The sequence below is a fragment of the Amia ocellicauda genome, chromosome 14 (genome assembly GCF_036373705.1).
Source record: "Amia ocellicauda isolate fAmiCal2 chromosome 14, fAmiCal2.hap1, whole genome shotgun sequence".
NCBI lineage: Eukaryota > Metazoa > Chordata > Actinopteri > Amiiformes > Amiidae > Amia > Amia ocellicauda.
Genome location: NC_089863.1, coordinates 28,951,934 through 28,975,138, shown reverse-complemented (window position 1 = coordinate 28,975,138; position 23,205 = coordinate 28,951,934). Strand labels below are relative to the sequence as shown.

Genomic DNA, 23,205 nt, shown 5'->3' with positions numbered 1-23,205 from the left:
AATTATGGGTCTTAATTAGGCAAAATATCGTATTTAAGATATCCAGGGATTTGTGATGTAGGGAGACCTGGACGATCTGAAGGGGCCCTAGGCAGAAAATCCCATTTTTTTTCATAACTCTTTTAACTCTCATGTTCATTACAATTATATTCCCGAAACTCCCATTAAATAATCAAACGTCAAAAGAAAAAAAAAAAAAAAAAAGTTAACATAGCAGACAAAAACAGGACAATAAAATAATTGTAAATAATTAGCTGAAACAAACTGTAATAACAAATGTAATAACACTAAGATGACCTGGGATAATACAAATAGGAGAATAACATAATTGTAAGTTACTATAAAATCTATATACACATTTAGTGCTCTTGGTCTTTTCAAAAAGTTTGTATTGTGTCCTCATCAACAGGAGGATGGACTTATTTTTTTGCTCCTCCCGAAAGGATCTTTAATAATGCTTCTGTGGAAAGATAAGAAAGCATTGACAGTAAAATAGTATGTTTGTGTAATCAATTTACCACTCATGAATCAAACAAATAAGTATAGCTAATGATTCTTGCAGAATATGAACAGATGTTTTTTAAGTTTTATTTTAGCAGAATAGTAACAGTAAATTAAGCATTTGAAAACATCTGATTTTAAATAAATCTGGATGAGGGATAGATTGATATCTATCATCATACAATTTAATTTACAAAATAGTTTTCACATGCTGGTTTAAAAAAACAATGTAGTCTCCATTAGGCCTATATTTGTATTACAGTTTTTACCAATTGTTTACACGTTTGCTGAATCTTTGGCTCATTTTCCCAAAACTCTAAACACAAAACACAAAATCACAAACACAAAATGCAAAACTCTACAAATCTCTAGCAAAAGCAAACACTGCATTCAAAACTGTTTTATCTCTTTCCAAAATGTTTTTTTGCATCAAAATTACACACACACGTCATATGAATAGATCTGTCTACCAACCAACAACACACTAATGTGCTCAACACAAAACACTACAATGAATATCCCATCAGTAGGTTTATGCCTTTTGCATTTTCAGTGCTACACTGTAGCCGGTTGTAAAAGATTGTCACAGTAATCTATACCTACTCAAATATATATAAATTAACACACACAAATGCAATACAGTAACAAAAACATTGTCATTTATTTCCAAAATGCAGTATTTTTGAACATTTGTGATTTGTATGTAACAGTTTCCATGCCCAACAGGAGAAAACAAGGAAAACATTCATTAAGATAAAGGGTTTTCTGTTAAAAAATTTAAAAAATGAAAGTGGCTTATTCTTTCAAAACTGTAAACACAAAAAGACAAAAACACATGCAAAATGTAAGACATCCCGCCTCCTATTTTGGTCTGGCCACAGCACCTCATCTACATCACAAGCGATGTTCTCCCTGGCTAAACAGCAGGGAAAGTATCTTCTGGAGTGACAGATCCAGCCGCCGAAAGCCCCCATATCAACTGCACCACATGCATCCTCCATTGCCTGGAGAAGAGGGATGCGTGCAAGAGGACCAGAGCAGTTTGGTTGAAACTCACGTTGTCCCAGATGACAACATACCTGGGCTGCTCTGGTCCACCCCTCTGCTCGGCTGGAATGAGGATGCCATGTAGTGTCCAGGAATGTGATGAGAAGGGCAGTGTTGTAGGGCCCAAGGCTGGCATGGTGATGGAGGATGCCTGCGTCCATGGTCCAGGGACATTCACAATGGTGCGGTGGCCAATAATGTTCCGTCCCCGTCCCCTTCTTTAGACTAGGTTGAAGCCAGCCTCATCAAAGTAAATATAAACGTGCTGAATTGCAGTGGCATCCATCTCCAAGACTCTCTGAAACAGACAACAAGACAATATGTGAAATAGACCTAGAGCAGTCAATATGTTAAGGCACAATACACTGGATTACAGTGTCTATACAGTGCTGATATGATAGTAAATTCACAGTATAATACTTACTTGCACATATTCATATCGCTGTTCTTTAATCCTCCCTGAGTGTCACTCAAATGGCACCCTCTATACCTGTTTCATCCAGATTCAGTTGCACTGTAATACACGGTCCAATGTAGACAAGCCCACCTGGTGAATGTTATTGAACATTGTGTTGTCTGCACTTATGTGTTTCTAGATTTCTCGTAGTCTAATGTTTTGTTTGCCACCAACATGTTCACAACATGGTCTCCTGTTCTGGTGTAACAAGCCGGTGCCTTCCACCATGGCCTGGCCGTTTCTCAGTTCTGCAGAAGATCCACAAATATGATATGATTGGTTACAGTAAGTCAAAATAATCTATTTTCTTTTAATATGAAGTTACATTACTCTAACATTGGCCAACAATCTAAACAGTACTACAGTACACATACATAAAGAGCATAGTGTAGATGCTAGGTAACTTACCAGTTCTCATTTCTGAATGTACGGATGATAGATGCAACCATGTAGCGGCTCAGGTTGGGCTGAACTCTCTGCCCAGCCTCCCTCATACTCAATCCATGATTGAGCACATGGTCCAGTGTGTCCCTCATCTCATCTGAGACAACTGTCCTTCCTCATCCTTGTCCTCCTCCTCCTCTTCCTCTCACTCCTTGACCTCTAGCTCTTATTTCACCATTGACTTCCATTTTCCTCCAAAAAAGTGGACTTTTCTGGTGCTAAAGCTCTGATTTCTAAGTGAACAATTCAGCAACTACTACTACTACTACTACTACTACTACTACTACTGTTTACACCTGTGAGGAGTGGGTGTTGCCAGTTGGTGTAAAGAGCTTGGCATTGTGATTGGCGTTGCTATTTAAAGGGATTACAGAGATTTTAATTTTGAATGTTGTACCTAATGTAGAGAACTGTGTGTAGTGTTTTGCAAAAAGTATGATATAGAATTGGAAACTGAGTGTAAAGCAGGAATTGTGCTTGCAATTTTGCAGACTTGATTTAGGGATTTGGTACAAGAGTTTCAGGTTTCGGTGACTGCGTGTCAAGTTCCAATTGTAGTGTGTAAACAATTAGGAAAAACTGTAAAACACTGAAACCTCAGGCATTGTCCTGCCTGTCATGTTAATTAGGCCAACTGTTGTGTTCCCTGGCCAAGCAGCAGGGGACAAAGCACCTAGCATGGCGGATTCATCCTTGGCACACCTCTGCAGTGATATTGCCTGGAGAAGACTCACTTGCTGATGAGAGTTCCAATCATACATCTTCCATCGCCAATCTGAGAAACATTCCTCAGTTGGATTGAGGAAGAGGGAATATGATTGAAGGAAAATCATTTGGATCTGGGGGTGGTTGGTGAACAATTTGGATTAGCGCTGCATGGGGGAAGCTCACATTGTCTCATATGACAGCATAAGTGGTGTGGCCTGGGGCCCTATTTTGTCACTCTGGGGGTGGGAAAAGAGTCATACACTGCATCAAGGAATACCAGAAGGAGTTCTGTGTTGTAAGGTGAAGGACAACCCCCAATTTTGACAAAATTTACTCAGCTGAATTTGGCATTTTCTGTAGAGAGTTGTGTGTACCATTTTTTTAAAATGTGCTTAGCATTTGCATTGTGAGTGAAAGCAATGAAAAATGACAAAAAAGAATACTGTTGTGCTCATTAGGTTATAATGGAGATCAAGTGGACCCCAGTTTCATTAAAACTGTCTTAGCAATCGAGAAAAACTGTAGTAATAATAAGAAGAAGAAGAAGAAGAAAGAAGAAGAAGAAGAAGAAGAAGAAGAAGAAGAAGAAGAAGAAGAAGAAGAAGAAGAAGAAAAAAAAAGAAACTGAGAAAACAAAAAATAGATTTAATTCAGATTTCACATATCACACAGACATCAATACTTTAGCCTGGAGCCTGGGGAGGTCAGATCCGCTGCAAAACACCAAACAGAGCGCAGCACGGGCACCCAAGGACAATACACCTGTACATGAACATGTAACAACACAAACATAACAAGGACCCCCGCAGTGACCCGCAGTGATCCCCCCCGCCACAGTGGCTAAGATCCGTACCCCAGTGGCACCCACTCTGTCCATTCCACTCCCGATTACACCATGACAACCAGCGAACACTTCAATTAAAGCAGGATTCAATTATCTTTAGTCACTGATTATGGACATACGTCAAAATCGATTGTCTTTGGCTTTGGATCAAGGCTAGAAACGTGTCTGTTTCTTTAATTCACAAATTCCTTGCTGTTCCAGACAATGTCTTGTGTGGAGTGGGGAGCCCTCTAGTGGTAGGTTTGTGAAACTGCTGGCCTCAGTTAGATTTTTTCCCTGATTTGTACACGAACTATGTCTTGAACAACAGAAATGAACAATGAAAATACAATGTATAAAAATAAGATATTTACAACACAATCATAGCCCAATAATACCCAAAGATCTCTAACTTCTCATAATGCCCCCTGTGTGTACAGTGAAAGTGTACAGTGTGTTGCAGTGTTTGCAGTGTGTTGCAGTGTGTGCAGTGTGAACAGTGAGTATGTACAGTGTGTTTTATGTACAGTACAGTTTGTGTAGTCAGAGTATCATTCTTTCAGTAAGTGTACCAGCCAATCATTCGGTCAGTGTCTCAGTCATTCAGTCAGTGTACCAGCCAATCAGTCAGTCAGTGTCTTAGTCATTCAGTCAATGTCAATCAGTCAATTTAACACTCAGTCAGTTAGTCAGTATATCAGTCAGTCAGTCAGTCAACCAGTGTGCCAGTCAGTCAGACAGTGTATCAGACTCTCTCTCCTCTCACTAAGAAGTACCCAATGTTGTTGAGGTGAAAGCCACCCCTCCTCTCTCCCTGCTCCTCTTCCAGGGGGGGTGTAGAGGAGGGGGGTGACACTAGGGGGATGCCCTCCTCCCTTGTCGATGTGGGAGCCGAGGGGGGGACTACAAGGGCTGATGGGGGGGGCTCGGAGGGGGGTGTGTGAGGCCTTTTCCCCATTTTGAGGAGTTTGGACTTCAGTTGGGTCTGATACCTAAGAGAAGGGTGGGGGGAGAGAAGGAAGAGGAGTGGTAGCACAGGGTGAGTTGGGAAGAGGGGAAAAGAGAGAAGTCTGGTTTTAAATGTATATTGTTACACTCAGATAACAGTGAGAGAAAGAGAGAGGGAGGAGAGAGGGAGCAAGAGGGAGTCAGAGACAAGGAGACAGAAAAATTGAGAGAAAGATGGAGAGAGATAGAGCAGAACAGGAAAAGATGGAGTTAGAGAGAGAGGGTGAGGGAGAGGCAGTACACATGGGCATTACGAGAGAGAGCAGGTGGCAGGGGGAACAAGGGATCACCTGTAGATGAAGATGAAGAGAGTGACGGTCACCATCACGGACACGCCCAAGATCAAAGACACATGCAGCCACACCTCCTCTGAGACCTCGGCAGACTTAGAGCCTTTAGCAGAGAGAGACAGAGATTGTGTGTGAAGTGTCAAGTCAGTATGCCTGTGCTGAAGTAAGTGTGTCTGTGCTGTGGTGACAGTGTGGCCCAGTGTCTCACAAACAGGAAGTTACAGTAACTGCTTGTGTGTGTGTGCGTGCGTGTGTGTTTGTGTGAGAGTGTGGGTGTGGGGGTCAACGAGGGGGTGGAGCACGATTCATGTGACATGTTCTGTATCCTCACTTCCTCTTTCTCTGTTTCTGTTTTTCTCTCTCTCTGTTTTTTCAATTACACCCCTTACTCCTGGAACAGCTAATGTGAACATAGGACACACACACACACACACACACACACACACACTCTAACAGTATACACTCACACACCAGTATATATACACATGCACACGCACATACACTCATTATAAACACAGACACACATACACACTCACAGTATACATATTCACACTTACAGTATACACACACACAGTGTATACACAGACATTCAATACACACATGGTAACACAGATAGAGATTGACAGACAGAAAGACAGTTATGGAAATGGCATGGGAAAACAGACAGACAGCTGACCTTCGGGTGTGTCAGGGCCCATGCCAGATCCCTCGGTGGAGAGAGACAGCAGACTGTCACTGACTGACCACTCCGCTGTGGACTGAGAGACAGAGATAAAGGAGAGAGAAAGAAAGAGAGTGTACATACATGTAAAATATTTGCACACGTGTAAAATGTGCAAAGCTATTTGACTTTTTCCTTCTAATTTGTTATTGTATTCATTCTATTCTCTTCACTGTATCTGTAAATGCATTGGCAACATTTGTGAAAACTTGTCATATCAATAAACCGGAAAGGAAGAGAGAGAGAGGTTTAGGAACCATGAGTATGTCTCTAGTAATTCTGTAAATATAAATCTGAGCACATTCTCTCAAAGGGTGCCAGAAAATATACTTTACAATTTTCTACCAGTTGGTGGCAACATAGAGCAGGGATAGCAAAGCAGCCCCCTGAGGAATATGGGCACAAGGCCACCTGGACAAACAAGAGCCTGGCAGTGTAACTTTGCTATGGTCATTCAACCTTGAGAGGTGGTGGGTGGGGAGGAAAATAAAAATATTGTGACCCCCCCTCCAACCCTCCCTCCTGAAACTGAGTTTCAAAGCCTTAGTTTAATTGATTGTCTGACTGGTTGATCTGTCTGATAGGCTGTGTTCTTCTCACCGTGGCCAAGGGGTCACTGGTCACAGAATGAGTGCTGCGCACTGGGGCTGTAAGATATAACACAACAGTCAACAACAACACCGCACTGCCGTACACAACACACACTGCACAACAGTACACTGCAGTATAGTTAAAAAATATAGTATATTACAGTATAGTACAGTATAGTACAATATAGTACGGCATAGGCTAGCACAGCATACATAGTAAAGTTTAGTATAGTAAAGTGTAGTATAGTTCAGTATATTATAGTAAAATATAGACACACACACACACACACACACAGATACACTAGCGCACATTCCGCACAGACACAGAGACACACACAAACACAAATGCATACACACACGCACAAACTCACACTCACACACACACACTTACATACCGAATGACTCACCTCTCACTATGTCTCACAGATCAGCAGTTTAACACAGCTGCACCTGCCAGCCAGCCCCCGCCCACCCCCATCTCCCTCTCCTGCCCACTCCGTTTCGCACCAACACGCCAAGCACACGCTACGACACTGCTCCATACGCCAGCAACCCACCGCCAAAACCGCAGGCCAGGGGTCGCCACGGAAACAGAGCAAAAGACAAAGGCCGATAGAAAAAGAATATGAAAGTGACAGAGAGCGAGGTAGAAAAGGAAGGATAGGGTGTTTAGCAAGATGGTGTTAATCAGAGAGGAAGAGAAGAGTGTCTGCCTTCATGGTTGGTTTCTGCTCCAGTGCAAAACAGACAAAAGCACAGAAATACAAATCTCTCTCTGTCCCTCTGTCTCTTTGTCTTTCTCTCAGATAGCTCATACCTCTCCAGGTGAGTCCTTGAACCTGGGGGCTCCAGTCACTCCACTGGCCGTTTTTGAACTCCTCTCTGGCCCTCACCTGCAGCAGGTAGAGTGTGTGGGGTAGGGCATCGCTGATACGGTGCCTGTTTTGCTTCAGGTTGCTGACAACCAGCTTCAAGAGGAGAAGGAAACAGAGAAGACAGACAGAGGGGGAGAGAAGCAAAGAAACACAGAAAGACAGAATGACAGAGAAAGTGAAACAGAGATCCAAAAAGAAAGACAGAAAGATAGAGATAGATTCCAATCACTTACAGAGTTAGTTTTCATTCAATTGATATTATTACTTATCTATTTATTTAATTTTTTTCTCTTGTTCTTAAACTTGTTCATGAAATGTTATGTTTTAATGTATGTATTGTTTGCTTTGGCAACACTGCCAAGTGTAAGTCATGCCAATAAAGCCCCTTGCTTGAATTCAGGCAGAAGAAAAGCAGTCCTAGCCCGTACCAAGCACGAGCTTCATGGCGACTCTGTCCCGGACTAAAACGCTAACCAGATTTAATTGCTAAATTTAATTTCAAGGTGTAATTTTGCTAAATAAGCTAACATAATGCTTTCCAAACAACCTAAATGCAAATGTCCTTGAAAATATATATTGCAGTAAAGCACTGTAGAACACTGCACTACACTATACTACACTGCAGTTCAGTTCAGTGTCTCACCATGTTATGTGGCACCCCATCCAGGACGGGGCAGTATCGCAGCTCAAACTCGAGCTTGTAGAAATCAGTCCACCAGGAGCTGGGCTTGTCCCATTGAAACCAGAGCCAGTACTCCCGACCTGGCTCCCCCCGCACTGACACGTTTGTTGGGGGGTCCGGCTTGACTGGGGAGGGGGGGCATGGAGTGAGGATAGGAAAATAATGTAGACACCAAGAGACAGACATACAGACAGAGGGACAGAAAGTGAGAAAGATACAGGAAACAGAACCATTATTTAATTTAGGATCATAAGACAGGGTCGAAAGACAACAGACAGAGAGATAGACAAACAAGAAAAGAGAGAGAGACAGAAAGACAGATACAGAGACAGACAGATGTGATATTCAGAGATTAAGGCAGTCAGACACAGGGAGAGATAGGTGGAGGAAGAGAGAGAATGTCAGTCAAACACAGGGGGAGAGAGAAAGAGTCAGACACAGGAGAGAGAGAGAGAGACAGACACACAGGGAGAGAGGTGGAGGCAGACTCACTGATATCTTGGATGGTAAAGTGGACTGGTTTACTGCACTGGGCTCCGGCCCGATTGTAGACAAAGAGGGAGGCCTGGTACTGCTCCCTGTCCCCCTCCTGGGCCTGCAGCACACACCAGCACCGCCGCTGTGTTGCGTTAAACCGACAGTCATGTTCCCTCAACACCCCCCTCAAACTGGGGCATGGAGAGGCAGAGAGGGGGAGTGAGGAAGGGGAAGTCAGGGAGACAGAGAGAGGGAGGGAGAGGGGCAGAAAGAGGGATTATTGAAGTTGTGTATGAAGTCATAGTCCAATAAAATCTAAATAGCTTCAGTCAATTCTCAAACCTCTAACTCCACCTGCATGCACAAACAGGGATAAACAGAGACACACAGAGACACACAGCTCAGACACACAGGGAGAAACCACTCAGAGACACTAACCCCTTCTTGACAAAGATTTTGCATTTGGGAATCGGGGATGCGACCTGCGTGGCTATCCAATCACAGCGGATTTTAGAGATAGGCGACTTCCTCTGGCAGGACAGGGTGGGCTTCTCTGGAGGCACTGAGAGAGAGAGAAGAGAGAGAGACAGCGAAAAAGAAGAAGGGGACAAGATGTCTATCAGTGAAAAGATTGTTTAGTGTCTACAGTGTCTACAGTGTAGCAAGAGTGAGTGTACAGTGTCAGTGTGACAGTGTGTCATTGAGGACAGTGTGTCAGTGCGTCTCACCCCCAACAGTTATGTTGACAGTGAAGATGACCTGTCCTCCTCTGTGACAGGAGTAGTTCCCAGAGTCCGAGAGACGCACAGTGCTGAGGGTCAGAGTGTGCCCCCCCCCCCGGGACAGCTGGCCGTCCCGCATCCAGTGCCAGGGTTTGCCTTTCTGTCGCCCCCCTCCTGCCTCCCGCGTCTCCCGTGGCCTCCCCGGCCCGTCCCCCCCCTCCATGCTGTTCACCCTGTCCACTCCCTCCTCTGCCATGGTGAAATCAGGGTCCACCTCAATGTTTTCCATCCCATCCAGGGTGTCCAGACTGGGTGTGTTCACAGAGCCTGCTGTGTCCCCATGGTCTGGACTGCGTATACTCTCCAGCTCCGGTGTTGGGCTCACTGTTTCCGTGTCGGGACTGTATGCTACCTCTGTCTGATTGGGTGTGTCCACGCCCCCCATGTTATTGACAGCATCCACTCTCTCAGCTCCGTCCCTGGTGCCATCAGGGTCCCCTCTGGGCTTTCTCTTCGATATGTCCACTCCCTGCCTGCCATGCTGTCTGTCCTCGTTTTCGCCAGTGTCCCTCCTCTGTCCTGGGTTGTCCCCTCCATCTCTCCTGCCTCCATTGTTCCCTACATCCACACTGTCCACAGTGACATCCACACCATTAATGGTAACTGTCCCATTGCAGCTCAGAATGACCCTGCTCCCCGGGGCCACCACCTGGACCTGCCTGGAAGGAACTGAGAGGCATGGAGAAGAGAGAAGGAGAGAGGGTGGCAGGAGAGGAGAGAGGAGAGGAGAGAGGGTGAGGAGAGAAGAGAGAAGGAGAGAGGAGAAAGAAGGAGATAGGAGATGACAGAACGTAGGAGAGGGAGATGGGAGAAGGAAGGAGAGAAGAGGGAGAGAAGGAAGAAGAGAGGAGGGAGAGGAGAAGAGGGAGGGAAGCAGAGAGGGTGAGTGGACAGGAAACGAGGAGGAGAGAGGAGAGGAGAGGGGAAAGTGAGAGAAGGGGTGGGGAGGGGAGAGAAGAGAGGAGGAGAGAGTTACAATCAACAGACAATCCTATCAGCCTGTCTCCTTTGCTCATCAGCCCTGCAAAATAAAATAAAATTGTAGGTTTCCTTTCATTCTTTTCTAACTGCTAGAACTGCTTTGCTTCCTCTGTTTTGGATAAGAGGAGGCAGGGGATTGTGACACTGCTGTGCACTGGAACGCCTGTGGAAAGTCCCCAGTGTTTGAGTGAGTGCGTGTGTGAGAGTGGGTGTCATTGTGTGCGTATGTTTTCGTTACCGTGTATCAGCAGTGTCTCTGTGTGTGTGTTTGTGTTGGTGTGTGAAAGAGTATGTGAGTGTTTGTGTATGCATGTGTGAGTGTGTGTGTTTGTGTGTGTGCTTGTGTGTGTGGGAGACAGTATGTGAGTGTGTGTAAGTGTGTGTGAGAGAAAGTGTGTATGTGTGTGAGTTTAAGTGTGTGAGTGAGGGAGTGTGAGAGAGAGAGAGAGAGAGAGAGAGTGTGTGTGTTTGGTAGTTGCAATGGAGGTTGTGGTTCAGTGCGCAACAGTGTCAAGCACAGCTGGATTACAAAACTATCAAACAGGGCTCTCTCACTTCCTCTCTTTCACCCCCCCTTCTCTCTCTCTCCTTTCCTCCCTGTTTCTCGCTCTCCATGCACACATACCCACATGTTGTCATTCAAACACATGCTCTAATGAAATATCCCAAACACATTGTTTACAGTCCTTCTAAATAACAAAATCAAAATTTACAGGGAAAAGGAAAAGCAGCAGCAGAAAGTAACACACTTCTCATCATCAGACTTCCTGTCTATCTTTATGGTTTCCCCTCTGGGCATTCAGTTTGAAAACTGTTTAGTCCGTCACTTGACTCACCACACTGGGCGAGAATTGACAGATCCCTTCAATTAAGAATGAAATCGGGGCTGTCAAAAGGGACACTATGTTCTCCCACCTGTCCCCCTCTCCCTAACCCAACCCTCACTTTGCTCTGCACATGATTAACAGCAGCGGGCCTCGTGGGTGTGGGGTATCGTGGGGTTGCTACTGTGGGACTCATGCAGCAACTCATTAGGAACTAGTGCTCAGCATTTTAGCGTGTGACCTAAATTCCTCACTTCTTTCATATGTGCATACAGGATGAACAGAGGGAAAGGCAGTTTTGATGTGGGGCAGTCTTGCCCAAATACCGCACTTAGGATACCCTATTGATGTAGTTAGAAACATTAAATACCAACCATTTGTAACAATCATATTTTTTTTCCTCCGTCTGTGCCCCCTCAAAAACATTTAGCTGCATGACGCCCCTGATATATATATTTTATATTATATTTTATATTTCACCTCCTGCCTAATATATCCCACCCATTGACAGGTGCCATGATAATGAGATTATCAGTGTTATTCAGTTCACCTGTCAGTGGTCATAATGTTATGGCTGATGGGTGTATATATATATATATATATATACACATATGTATACACACACACATATACATATATATATATATATATATATGGGATATATTAGGCAGCAGGTCAACATTTTGTCCTCAAAGTTGATGTGTTAGAAGCAGGAAAAATGGGCAAGCGCAAGGATCTGAACGACTTTGACAAGGGCCAAATTGTGATGGCTAGACGACTGGGTCAGAGCATCTCCAACACTGCAGTGCTTGTGGGGTGTTCCCGGTCTGCAGTGGTCAGTACCTATCAAAAGTGGTCCAAGGACGGAAATGCGGTGAACCGGCAACAGGGTCATGGGCAGCCAAGGCTCATTGATGCACGTGGGGAGCGAAGGCTGGCCCGTGTGGTCCGATCCAACAGACGAGATACTGTAGCTCAAATTGCTGAAAAAGTTCATGCTGGTTCTGATAGAAAGGTGTCAGAACACACAGTGTTGGAAGAATGGAAGAAGGTGGCCTATTCTGATGAATCACAAGTTCAAGGTGTTGACTTGGCCTCCAAATTCCACCGGTTCTCAATCCAATCGAGCATCTGTGGGATGTGCTGGACAAACAAGCCCCACCTCGCAACTTACAGGACTTAAAGGATGTGCTGCTAATGTCTTGGTGCCAGATACCACAGCACACCTTCAGAGGTCTAGTGGAGTCCATGCCTCGACGGGTCAGGGCTGTTTTGGCAGCAAAAGGGGGACCTACACAATTTTATGCAGGTGGTCATAATGTTATGACTGATCGGTGTATATATACACACACACACACATATATATATATATATATATATATATATATATACACACACACACACACACACAGGACCAGCTGAGAACTGCAACCACACTGTGACATAACTCGAGATTGCAGCTGCAGCCTGAGGTGTGTCTGTTAATCGTGACTCAATGTTTGAGAACATGAAATCTGGCTTCGGTGGTTAAAGCAGGGAGAAGTGCATGCAGCTGAGTGAGTGACACACGGCACTTCTACTTACATCGGTATTATTATAGCCAAGACACTTTTTTTGACTTCCTTTGTGCCCTCATCATAGTGCTAAGTGTTACATATAGAAGTAAATAAACCAGCAAACAGGGGCGTGTACAGACATTTTGGGCGGCAGGGGCCCAAGAAAAAAAAGGGGGGCACCCTACACCTCCAGGGGGGCACTGACAGGGGCACTTGTAGAGTCACAGGGAAAAAGGCCTGGGGCTCAAGCCCCCCCTGGGGTTTATCTGTGCACATGCCTGACAGCAAACCAGCAGCTCAGCAATAATCACTCTGCCCTGAGAAGTGAATGTATACTGACTGTTACTGTAATTAAAAATGATACTATCCCTTAATAGATGAGTATTGTTTTAAATTGTACTTCATCTAATACCACTACTACTACTACACTACTACTATTATTGTTTTTTAGCAGATGTCTTTTTCCAGGGCGACTTACAGTTTATGTAAGAAACACTTTAAAGCATTACAATGGGCTGTAATACAATCAGTACAAAATAAACTTCCCAGTACAATGAGCTATCAAGTGTATAAACCATACAATTGGTATTATTATTAACAAAGGGGAATTATATTATTCTCATATTTATATACTTTAATGGATTCATTTTATAGACATTCATAATTTTTACATGGTGAACACTGACTGGTGCGTTATTGTTATTGTTATTAGTTGCATTTTTCAGATATATTTGTATGTACTTAAATCCTTTAAAGATCACGTGAGATACTCCCTTGGTCATGTTTGCCAGTGCTACAACTTTTAATTTAGGGCAGGGCTGTCAGACTCCAGTTTTGGAGGGCCACAGTATTGGTCTGCTGGGTTTCACTCCAGCCCAGCACTTGGCACATTAATTGGACTAATCTATCACTTAACTTGATGAATTTAACCCTTCTCTCCAGACTCTGAAATGTTCTGTGGGTTCAATGTTTTGGGTAATCAAGAAATTTATAAAAAAATGAATATTAAAGTTTTAGATAAGACTTGTGCAAATAATTACATGAATTAAGTAACTGGGATCTCCCGTTGGAAGAAAAGCCTGCAGACACTGCGGCTCCCCAAGACTGGAGTCTGACACCCCTGAGTTTGGGAGTAGAGGTCAGGGCTCTGCACTCTGGAGTGGAGGGTTTGTGGGTTCAATCACAGGTGTGGGACTCTGCTGTATAAAGGGGTTATTGTAGATAAAAATAAATGTGATATGTTGTAACAATTGCAAGTTGTCAGCTAAGAAATAAATAAGAATACTTAAAACTCACTGATGCACAGGCAGAAACGCAGATAGACATAAGTGTTGATACTAAAGCAACAGTTGAGTCATTCTAGAACAGAATCATGCTTTTTCAAACTACATAAAAATATGGTAAAATTTAAACCCATATGAACAAATACAGAGTCAAAGTGAAAGATGCACAGAGCGCGACGGAGGCACAGGTTCACACATTTCTGTCACCACAGGTCCCCAATCCAAGCCAGCCAGAGACACATGTTGTGTGCTGCAGCCTGGAGGGGATCTCGGTATTACTAACCCAGGCTGTGACAAAGGTCATGACAGGACACAATTTCCATAGGAACATACACATATATGTGAGATATGCATTTGTGTGACTGAGAGAGAGAGTGAAAGGGGGTCTGTGTGAGAGCGTCTGTCTGTATTTGTGAGTCTGTCCATGTGTTTCAGCTGCAAGCAGCGGTTTATTTTATCTCCCCCACATCAGCGCTGATAAGGGTTGCGACGTTTCGAACGCTGCTCCGTCACAATCATTGCTAAAATAATCCGGGGGGCAAATTAGTTCCTCACAGACCACCAGCAGTCAGAACAATGAAGTGTTTATGTACTTTTTTATCTTTGGGGATTTCTGGAAAGCACACACACATGCGCCCGCACACACTCACACAAGTCCCAGTCAAAAAACTGGACGAGACATTGATCTGAATGTATGCTGATAATAAGGCAGTGCTGTGTATGTGGCAAACTGCATAATCAGAGCAACGGTGAGGTCACTGCGCAGCGACGTCGATGGGGCACAGTGTGACGTCCGTGGGTGACTCTGTGTGACGCCCCAGTGGCTCAGGCCATCCCCTCCCCAGCACTGGCAGTGCGTGATTGCCAAGTCTTGGGGTCGTGACGGTGCGGGGAGTCAAACGTTACAATATATCCAGTTATAGAGACAGGTCAATTTCAGTTTCTCACATTTATATATACACCGATCAGCCATAACATTATGACCACCTGCCTAATATTGTGAAGGTCCCCCTTTTGCTGACAAAACAGCCCTGACCTGTCGTGGCATGGACTCCACTAGACCCCTGAAGGTGTGCTGTGGTATCTGGCACCAAGACGTTAGCAGCAGATCCTTTAAGTCCGAGGTGGGGTCTCCATGGATCGGACTTGTTTTTTTAGCACATCCCAAAGATGCTCGATTGGATTGAGATCTGGGGAATTTGGAGGCCAAGTCAACACCTTGAACTCGTGATTCATCAGACCAGGCCACCTTCTTCCATTGCTCCGTGGTGCAGTTCTGATGCTCACATGCTCATTGTAGGTGCTTTCGGCAGTGGACAGGGGTCAGCATGGGCAGCCTGACTGGTCTGCGGCTACGCAGCCCCATACGCAACAAACTGCGATGCACTGTGTGTTCTGACACCTTTCTATCAGAACCAGCATGAACTTTTTCAGCAATTTGAGCTACAGTAGCTCGTCTGTTGGATCGGACCACATGGGCCAGCCTTCGCATACATACATATTTATCTTGTTATTTATTTATTTGCATTTGAACATTCAAATAATTTTTAATTTTATTCGTGTATGTTGGTCTCTGCCTGTCGTAATAATAATAGGCCTAATATTATATGCTTTTTTTTCCAGGGCGACTTACACCGTAAGACAACACTACAGTCAATACACCATATTATAGTCATATTACACTATATTACACAACAATAATAAATCCATTATTTTTGTTTTTGTTATTATTTTTTACTCTTTTTTTAATCTCACCTTTTATATTAAACAACTCAGCTTGCGCTGTGCACAGTGTAACCGTCGCATTAATAAATTAGTTGATTAGTATTATTAAATCAATACCAGAAGTACTCTACGGAACCTTACCTCCAGTGTATTATTAACGGCGGTATCTGCACAGGCAGGTCCTTCAGTAGCATTATAAACTGAACATTCCGAGAATGCCGTTAACACTCGCACATCGCTTCATTATTAACCTTTACAGTGTCGGGGACATTTCATAAAAAATGTAGAAGCAGTTAGGATGTTAAGTAAACCCAAGAGAGGATCTTGAGCCTACAACAGTTTATTGTGTGTGTGTGTGTATGTATAACATGTATAATATATAAGTATTATTTTTATTATTATAATAACAATTGGGTGTTGTATATACAGTCTTAGTGTTAAATTTAACACATTCTGGGTTTGTTCAAGGACAATAAAACTTTGTGTTAAAATTTAACAAAAGCGCAACACAATCATGTGTATTTTGTAACACAATCCTGGGTATTGAATTGTCTACTGCACTCTTAGAAGTAATGTGTTGAAATTCTATACAAAAAATTGTATGACACATTTTGTGTAGTTTTCTACACAATATGTGCAGGGTACTGTCGAAGTGTGTTATTTATTGTTAACCACAATCCTCTGCGAAATGTGTCTCAACCAATCACCTCCCACACGCCCTTCACTGAGGACAGCGCTGAGTGTGTGAACTTTCTACAAAACCTGTTTTGTGGACACGAAATGACTGATGTGAATAAGATTAATTTATTTTAATCCGTAGTTTGCGTCCTAACTTTTTGAAGGGTAGTGTCATTTGGGCGATTCGACATTTTTTAGAAGGACAGCTTATAGTAGTAGTAGTAGTAGTAGTAGTAGTAGTAGTAGTATAGTAATAGTTGTATACACACTATTAAAAACTAAAATTAAAGTTCAATATGCTGGTATTGTAATATTGTAGCGATTGTGAAGCCAGTGAAGCAGCGAGGTTCGAGTCCCCGCCCCGCCTGCCCGAAACCCCCAGTGCGTTACAATGTGTTTCTGTATTGTGTCTCAGGGGGATTTTAATTTATATACTGAGGTTTAAATAATACTTCATCGTTTAATCAAAGATAGAAACGGATACATTATCATGTTACTTCACTTTCGACCTGTGCATATGCCTGCTGTGCACTAGAGACGTCGAGTGTCCGTCCCCTCCACACGGGACCGCAGAGCCGCTGAAGCGCATTGAGCCTCATCTGACTCACTGTCCTCTGAGCAGTGCAGCCCAGCAGCGCCACTGAGCACAAGATACACTGCACTGAGTGTGTATGTGGGGCTGTTATACTTGCCAACATTGAATGTATAACATATTTAGTGTTTATTAATAATTATTATTTATTTATTCATTCGTGTTCTTTACATATTTAAAATATCCACATTTAAATTAATTTAAAAAGTGGATTATTCCACAGATGTTTAATGCATAATATGCTGTAAAAAACTAAAACAAATTAGTATCCATTATTTGACATGATATAACAAATTTTCAGAAAAGCATCTTTAGAGTAAATAAGTAAAATTATTTTAAAAGTCGATTAAACAAATGATTGCATTTTTTGTCTTACTTACATTGTAATTGTAATTTTGTTGTGTACTGAATAAATTACTCAATAAGACAAAGACATCTGCTACATGTTTGCAATAGTAATAATTTATATTAAGGTTTCTCTGTTTACATTTAAAAACTACCACATAGGTTCCTTTGATAAAGTAATGTTTTGTTAGCTTTAATAAGCCAACGTGTTGAGTAAAACAAACATTACAGCGTTCACGAAAGAACACTTTATTTGTGCTAATATTCCTACACAAAAACAACACATCTTCTGAGTAAACCTAACCCACAACAGTGTTCATGAAATAACATTATTTGTGCTAATATTCCTACACACAACCTGTGTTAACTTTAATACAACATGTGTTGTCCTTAATCACACTCAGTAATGTATTAAAAAACAACACATCATGTGTGATTAAAAAAAAAAGTCACAGATTTTGGATGATTGATGATAGAGTTTACTAAAATACAAGTAGACACCATCAATTTCAATATTTTACAATTATTTTCCTATCCATCATGTCCATTAAGTCGAAGTTATTATTATTATTATTATTATTATTATTATTATTATTATTATTATTATTATTATTATTATTATTGTCGATAATCTTACCTGTTTGTGGACACATTCGGTTGATGTCTTCACTCCCGGCTGTGACGGTGAGACACAGACACAGACACAGTCCACAGCCAACCGACATCAACCCCATCTCGGCCACAGACAGCAAAACCAGCCTCACCTTCAGCATCTCATTCCCGCACTGTTTATTATAATAGGCACCTCAGTGTGTTCCGCTTAAAAAACAACAACAACTGAATTTCAAAATCACAGTCATTGCTCCTACAGCCTATTCCCGTAGATGACAACGGGCAGTTGACAAAACATCTGTAGTTTCAAAACGACAGGTAATTGTATCTCCTCGTTGACAGAGATGTTTTAAAAAATAAAATAACACCCTGAAGCGAACAGGTGTCTCGTCTGTGTCTTTTGTCAATCAGCAACTCCACTAAACTGAAGGGTTGACTTCCCCTCAGAGAGAGAGAGAGAGAGAGAGAGAGAGAGAGAGAGAGAGAGCGCAGTGTCAGGCTATGTTGTGTCAACCTCTGGATTCTGAGAGGAAATAACCACAGGAATAGAAAATACGAACTACGTGTCTTTTTCTGTTATATTTCTTTAAAAATAAAACAGAAGAAAAACAAAAAAACAGGACCCGGTTGGTGTTGGTTAATAATTCCGTTCTTGTGAAACAACGCACCCCCCCAACTCCCCCCCCCACCTCGTTTTTTTTTTTTTTTTTAAATCTTTTCAAATAAAAAAGGACACCATGTCTTTCATTGCTGTCTCTCCTTTCCGGTGAGATAAACCGCCGTAAATCCTGTGTGCCTGAGTGCCAGGAGCAGAGGGCCCCTCTCGGGTTAAACTTTAAACCGACACAAACCATGACCCTCCAGCGACTTCATCCAGAGGCCTTCTGTTCATAGAAACACATAAACACATAACTAGAAATAAAACTACGTTATGTTAATAATAATAATAATAATAATAATAATAATAATAATAATAATAATAATAATAATATACTATTTATTATATTATGAAGAATATGCCTTTCACACTGTTAATAAACATAGTATGTTAAAAATTCATCAGTAATTATAACTAGTCTCAACTGAAGAAAAACACTATACATTTAAGATTGAGTCCAGTCTGACTCTGCAGGGGTCCATGACCCCTTCCTCTAGAGCCGCTCATTTTCATCCCTGGCCCCTACGGTGGTGGAATAATCTTCCCACTGAAATCAGTCCCTGACCACCTTCCAGAGATTTCTCAAGACACACCTATTCAGCTGTTCTTCTCCTGCATGGCTCAGCTCTCCTGGTAAACTGCACTTCATCTAGTTTTCATGGTACAACTTGCTTCTGCATTGCTAGTACTCGTGTTGTTTATATTGGTTGCCCTTATGTCCCTTCCCCTGAGCTATTAACTAGGACTTCGTGTCTTGTCTGCAATTATTAGCTCACAAATCTAGGATGTAGGACTTGTATTAACTGTATATTTTTCTTATGCACTTATGTAATTTTGAACCTGTAATTTGTAATATGTTTTGATCTGTAATTCTAGACTGTATTACACTTTTATAATGCACATATGTTTTGTAAGTCGCCCTGGATAAGGACGTCTGCTAATAAATAATAATAATAATAATAATAATAATAATAATAATAATAATAAATGATAATACAGTCCGGTCCAGTCAGTGACTTTGCCACAGTCCAGTCCAATCCAGCTCTGACTCTGCATCAGTAGCGCACACACACACACACACACACACTGGCAGACATACACAGACAAACACACACAACAATATAGACACACATAGACACAAACTCACACAGGCACACTGACAAAAGCACAAAAACACACATTATATGAACAGTGCAAAATATCTTTATATCTAGACTAAGTTCCTGGTCTCCACAGAAGGGCTCTCCTGTCATTCTCTGCATGTCCTGCTCAGTCTGTCTGTCTGGGTTTCTCCTCAGTGCTGCACCATGACCCCATGACTTTCCGACTGCCTCACACATACACACACACAATATACAATATATACACATAAACATAAACATAAACATAAACTCAATTGTCACACACAAACACACTATGTATATATATACAAACTCACTTTCATACACAATATATAGACAAACTCAAACACACACACACACACACACACACAATATATAGACAAACTCAAACACACACACACACAATATATATACACAAACTCAAACACACACAATATATACAAAAACTCAAACACACACACAATATAGATACACAAACTCATGGTCACATACACACAATATATACACAAACTCAAACACACACACACAATATATACATACACTCACGGTCACACACAACAACACACACAATATATACACAAACTCAAACACACACAATACATAGCCTACAAAAACACACCCATAGTCACACTCTTACACAACACACACACACACACACACTCAGACACACAAATAGTCTCACAAACTGACTGAATTAGACGACTGCAGTGCTTGTGTGCTCACGCTCCCTCTCACGCTATATCATTTACATACATCTGTCTGCTGGTTATCAAAAATAAGTCATTTACAAGAAAAAAACAAATCAAAAGTGATTCTAATTGTAGAGGAAGGGGTAGGATAGGGCTGAGGACACACATCTGGTGGGCAAGTGGTGGAAGTTATAGCCTGGGGCGGGGGTGGAGTGGGGCTTGGTGGGTCAAGCAGAAAAATCTGACAGCTTCTGTATCAGACCTGGAGCGTGGCACAACTGTATCATAGTTGCTCTCCCTCTCTCTCTCTCTCTCTCTCTCTCTCTCTCCCCCTGTTCTTCTGCCTCCCTTTCTCCTTTCTCTAAGGAAAGCCCAACACAGAGCATGTGCAAAATTGGCTACCTTATGTCAACTCTGGCCAACTGTTGGACAAATTACATAACCACAGCATAACCACAGCACTGAGACTGCCCTGATCAAGATATTCAATAAACTCTTTTTAAGTGTTGATTCTGGCCTACCATCTGCCTTTATTTTAATAGATCTTACTGCTGCATTTGATACTATTGATCATGTTATACACTTGTCCCATCTAGCACATCTCAGGCTAGGCTTTACAGTGTTTCCTTGGGCAGTTTTTCATCACCTGCTGTTAAAGTTGGAACGGGAGTACCACAGGGTGCCTCTTGGTTCCATATTACGGCTTCATGGAGTATCTTTTCACTTCTATGCAGTGGCACTCAAGTCTATATGTCATTAAAGACCTTTGACAATGCCGAAAGTATGCTAGAGACATAAGAACATAAGAAAGTTTACAAAAGAGAGGAAGTCATTCGACCCATTATGTCCATTTATAACTAAGTGATCCAAGGATCCTATCCAGTCTGTTTTTAAATGTTCCCAAATTTTCAGCTTGAACGACATTGCTGGGGAGTTTGTTGCAGATTGTGACTACTCTTTGTGTGAAGAAGTGTCTCCTGTTTTCCATCTTGAATGCCTTGAAGCCCAATTTCCATTTGTGTCCCCGGGTGCGTGTGTCCCTGCTGATCTGGGAAAGCTCCTCTGGTTTGATGTGGTCAATGCCTTTCATGATTTTGAAGACTTGAATCAAGTCCCCACGTAGTATCATCTGTTCCAGGGTGAAAAGGTTCAATTCCCTCAGTCTCTCAGTAGGACTTTCCCTTCAGACCTGGAATAAGTCTGGTTGCTCTCCTCTGAACTGCCTCTAGAGCAGTGATATCCTTATTGAAGTGTGGAGCCCAGAACTGTACACAGTATCCAGATGAGCTCTAACTAGTGCATTGTACAGTCTGAACATCACTGCCCTTGTTCTCAATTCTACACTTTTGACAATATACCCTAACATCCTCCTGTATGCCTTTTTTATTGCTTGTTTGGATGGAGAAAGTGAGGAGTCCACGTAGACTCCTAGGTCTTTCTCATGAGCTACTTCATCTAGTCCTATTCCTCCCATAGTGTAATTATAGTGGACATTTTCATTACCTGCATGTATTACCTTGCACTTCTCCACATTGAATTTCATCTGCCAGGTGTCAGCCCACAACTGAATATTATCGTAGTCCCTTTGAATAACCTGTGCTGCCAAGATTGTATCTGCTGAGTCAAGTATTTTAGTATCATCTGCAAATTTGAGAGGTTTGCTAACTATCCCAGAGTCCAGATCATTAATATAGATTAGAAAAAGCACAGGCCCTAGTACTGATCCCTGTGGAACTCCACTAACAACCTCACTCCAGTTAGAAGCAACTCCTCTGTTTCCTATACATCAACCAGTTCATAATCCATCTACTTACATTACCCTGAATGCCTACAGCTTCCAATTTGAGGATCAGTCTTTGGTGTGGAACCTTATCACAAGCTTTTTGAAAAGTATATCATATCACATGCTTTCACATGATTTACAGCTGCAGTTGCATGTCTAGTTCAAGTAATCCTCAGTCTCGGCTAACAGCCATGCCATTCTGCCCAAACCTGTGCTGAAGTTGGGGGTTATCTTAGATTGCAGGCTTTCCCTGGAGTCACAGATTAGTGAAGTAGTGAATGCTGCATTCTTCCACTTACGGGAATGCTGCACGCCTCCGTTCCCATCCTCCTCACAGTGCATTACAGAGGTTTTACACAATATTCTGTACCATTATTTACAGATTAGATTACTGCAACTCACTTTACACTGGGCTTCCTCAGAAATTCATGTTTAGATTACGAGTTAAAATGCTGCCAACAGTCTTCATACTCATTCTTATGCAGTGACGGGTGGCGCAGTGAAAGAGATTTACTGGGAGCTCGATTACTGACTCCCCTCCTCAAAAAAACAGGTAGCTTCCTGATGTGGCAAAGCAGGAGAAGAGCCTGGAAGTAGGAGCAGAGTAGATGTGGAATAGGAGCGGGGTAGGAGCAGATGGTATTGTTTGTTTTGAGTATTGAGAGAAGAAGGATTGCTTATGGTACATGACTTTTCTTTGAACTTGACCATGACTATGGATTACAGACATGCTTGTTTGCTGATTGTCTTGTTCTTCTTATCATTAGTTATCTGTGTAGATTTGTGACCTGTTTAACTGGGTTTAGTTTAGGCTCGAGATGAGTTAGGGTTTTGTTTACGTTTTGAGCATGTAAAATAAACTACAATTGGTAGCATAAACCAGCCTCTGATTCCTAAGCCACCGTCTGAGATCCCCGGTACCAACCAACCACAGTACAACACTCATTCTTCTC

At 42.4% G+C, this 23,205-nt stretch overlaps 1 protein-coding gene across 1 annotated transcript; it reads right to left on the bottom strand.

Annotated features, from left to right (window-relative positions):
* Window positions 1-3,782: 3,782 nt before the first annotated feature.
* il6r (interleukin 6 receptor) lies at window positions 3,783-18,551 on the bottom strand. Its single transcript, XM_066721570.1, has 10 exons — window positions 18,027-18,551; window positions 9,352-10,074; window positions 9,062-9,185; window positions 8,639-8,814; window positions 8,108-8,271; window positions 7,407-7,557; window positions 6,600-6,646; window positions 5,955-6,036; window positions 5,279-5,381; window positions 3,783-4,972 (listed from the first exon to the last, which is right to left on the bottom strand). Exons 1-10 carry the CDS (start codon window positions 18,160-18,162, stop codon window positions 4,726-4,728), a joined length of 1,953 nt encoding a protein of 650 aa, XP_066577667.1. The 5' UTR covers window positions 18,163-18,551; the 3' UTR covers window positions 3,783-4,725.
* Window positions 18,552-23,205: the final 4,654 nt, after the last annotated feature.

Excerpts from the sequence above, each read along its gene's own strand:
- il6r (XM_066721570.1), bottom strand. The coding sequence starts at position 18,162 with ATGCTGAAGGTGAGGCTGGTTTTGCTGTCTGTGGCCGAGATGGGGTTG. Across the intron at positions 7,558-8,107 it reads ATGGGGTGCCACATAACATG|CTGGTTGTCAGCAACCTGAA; the intron begins GTGAGACACTGA and ends CTCCTCTTGAAG. Across the intron at positions 6,037-6,599 it reads CCAGTGACCCCTTGGCCACG|TCCACAGCGGAGTGGTCAGT; the intron begins GTGAGAAGAACA and ends TCTGTCTCTCAG.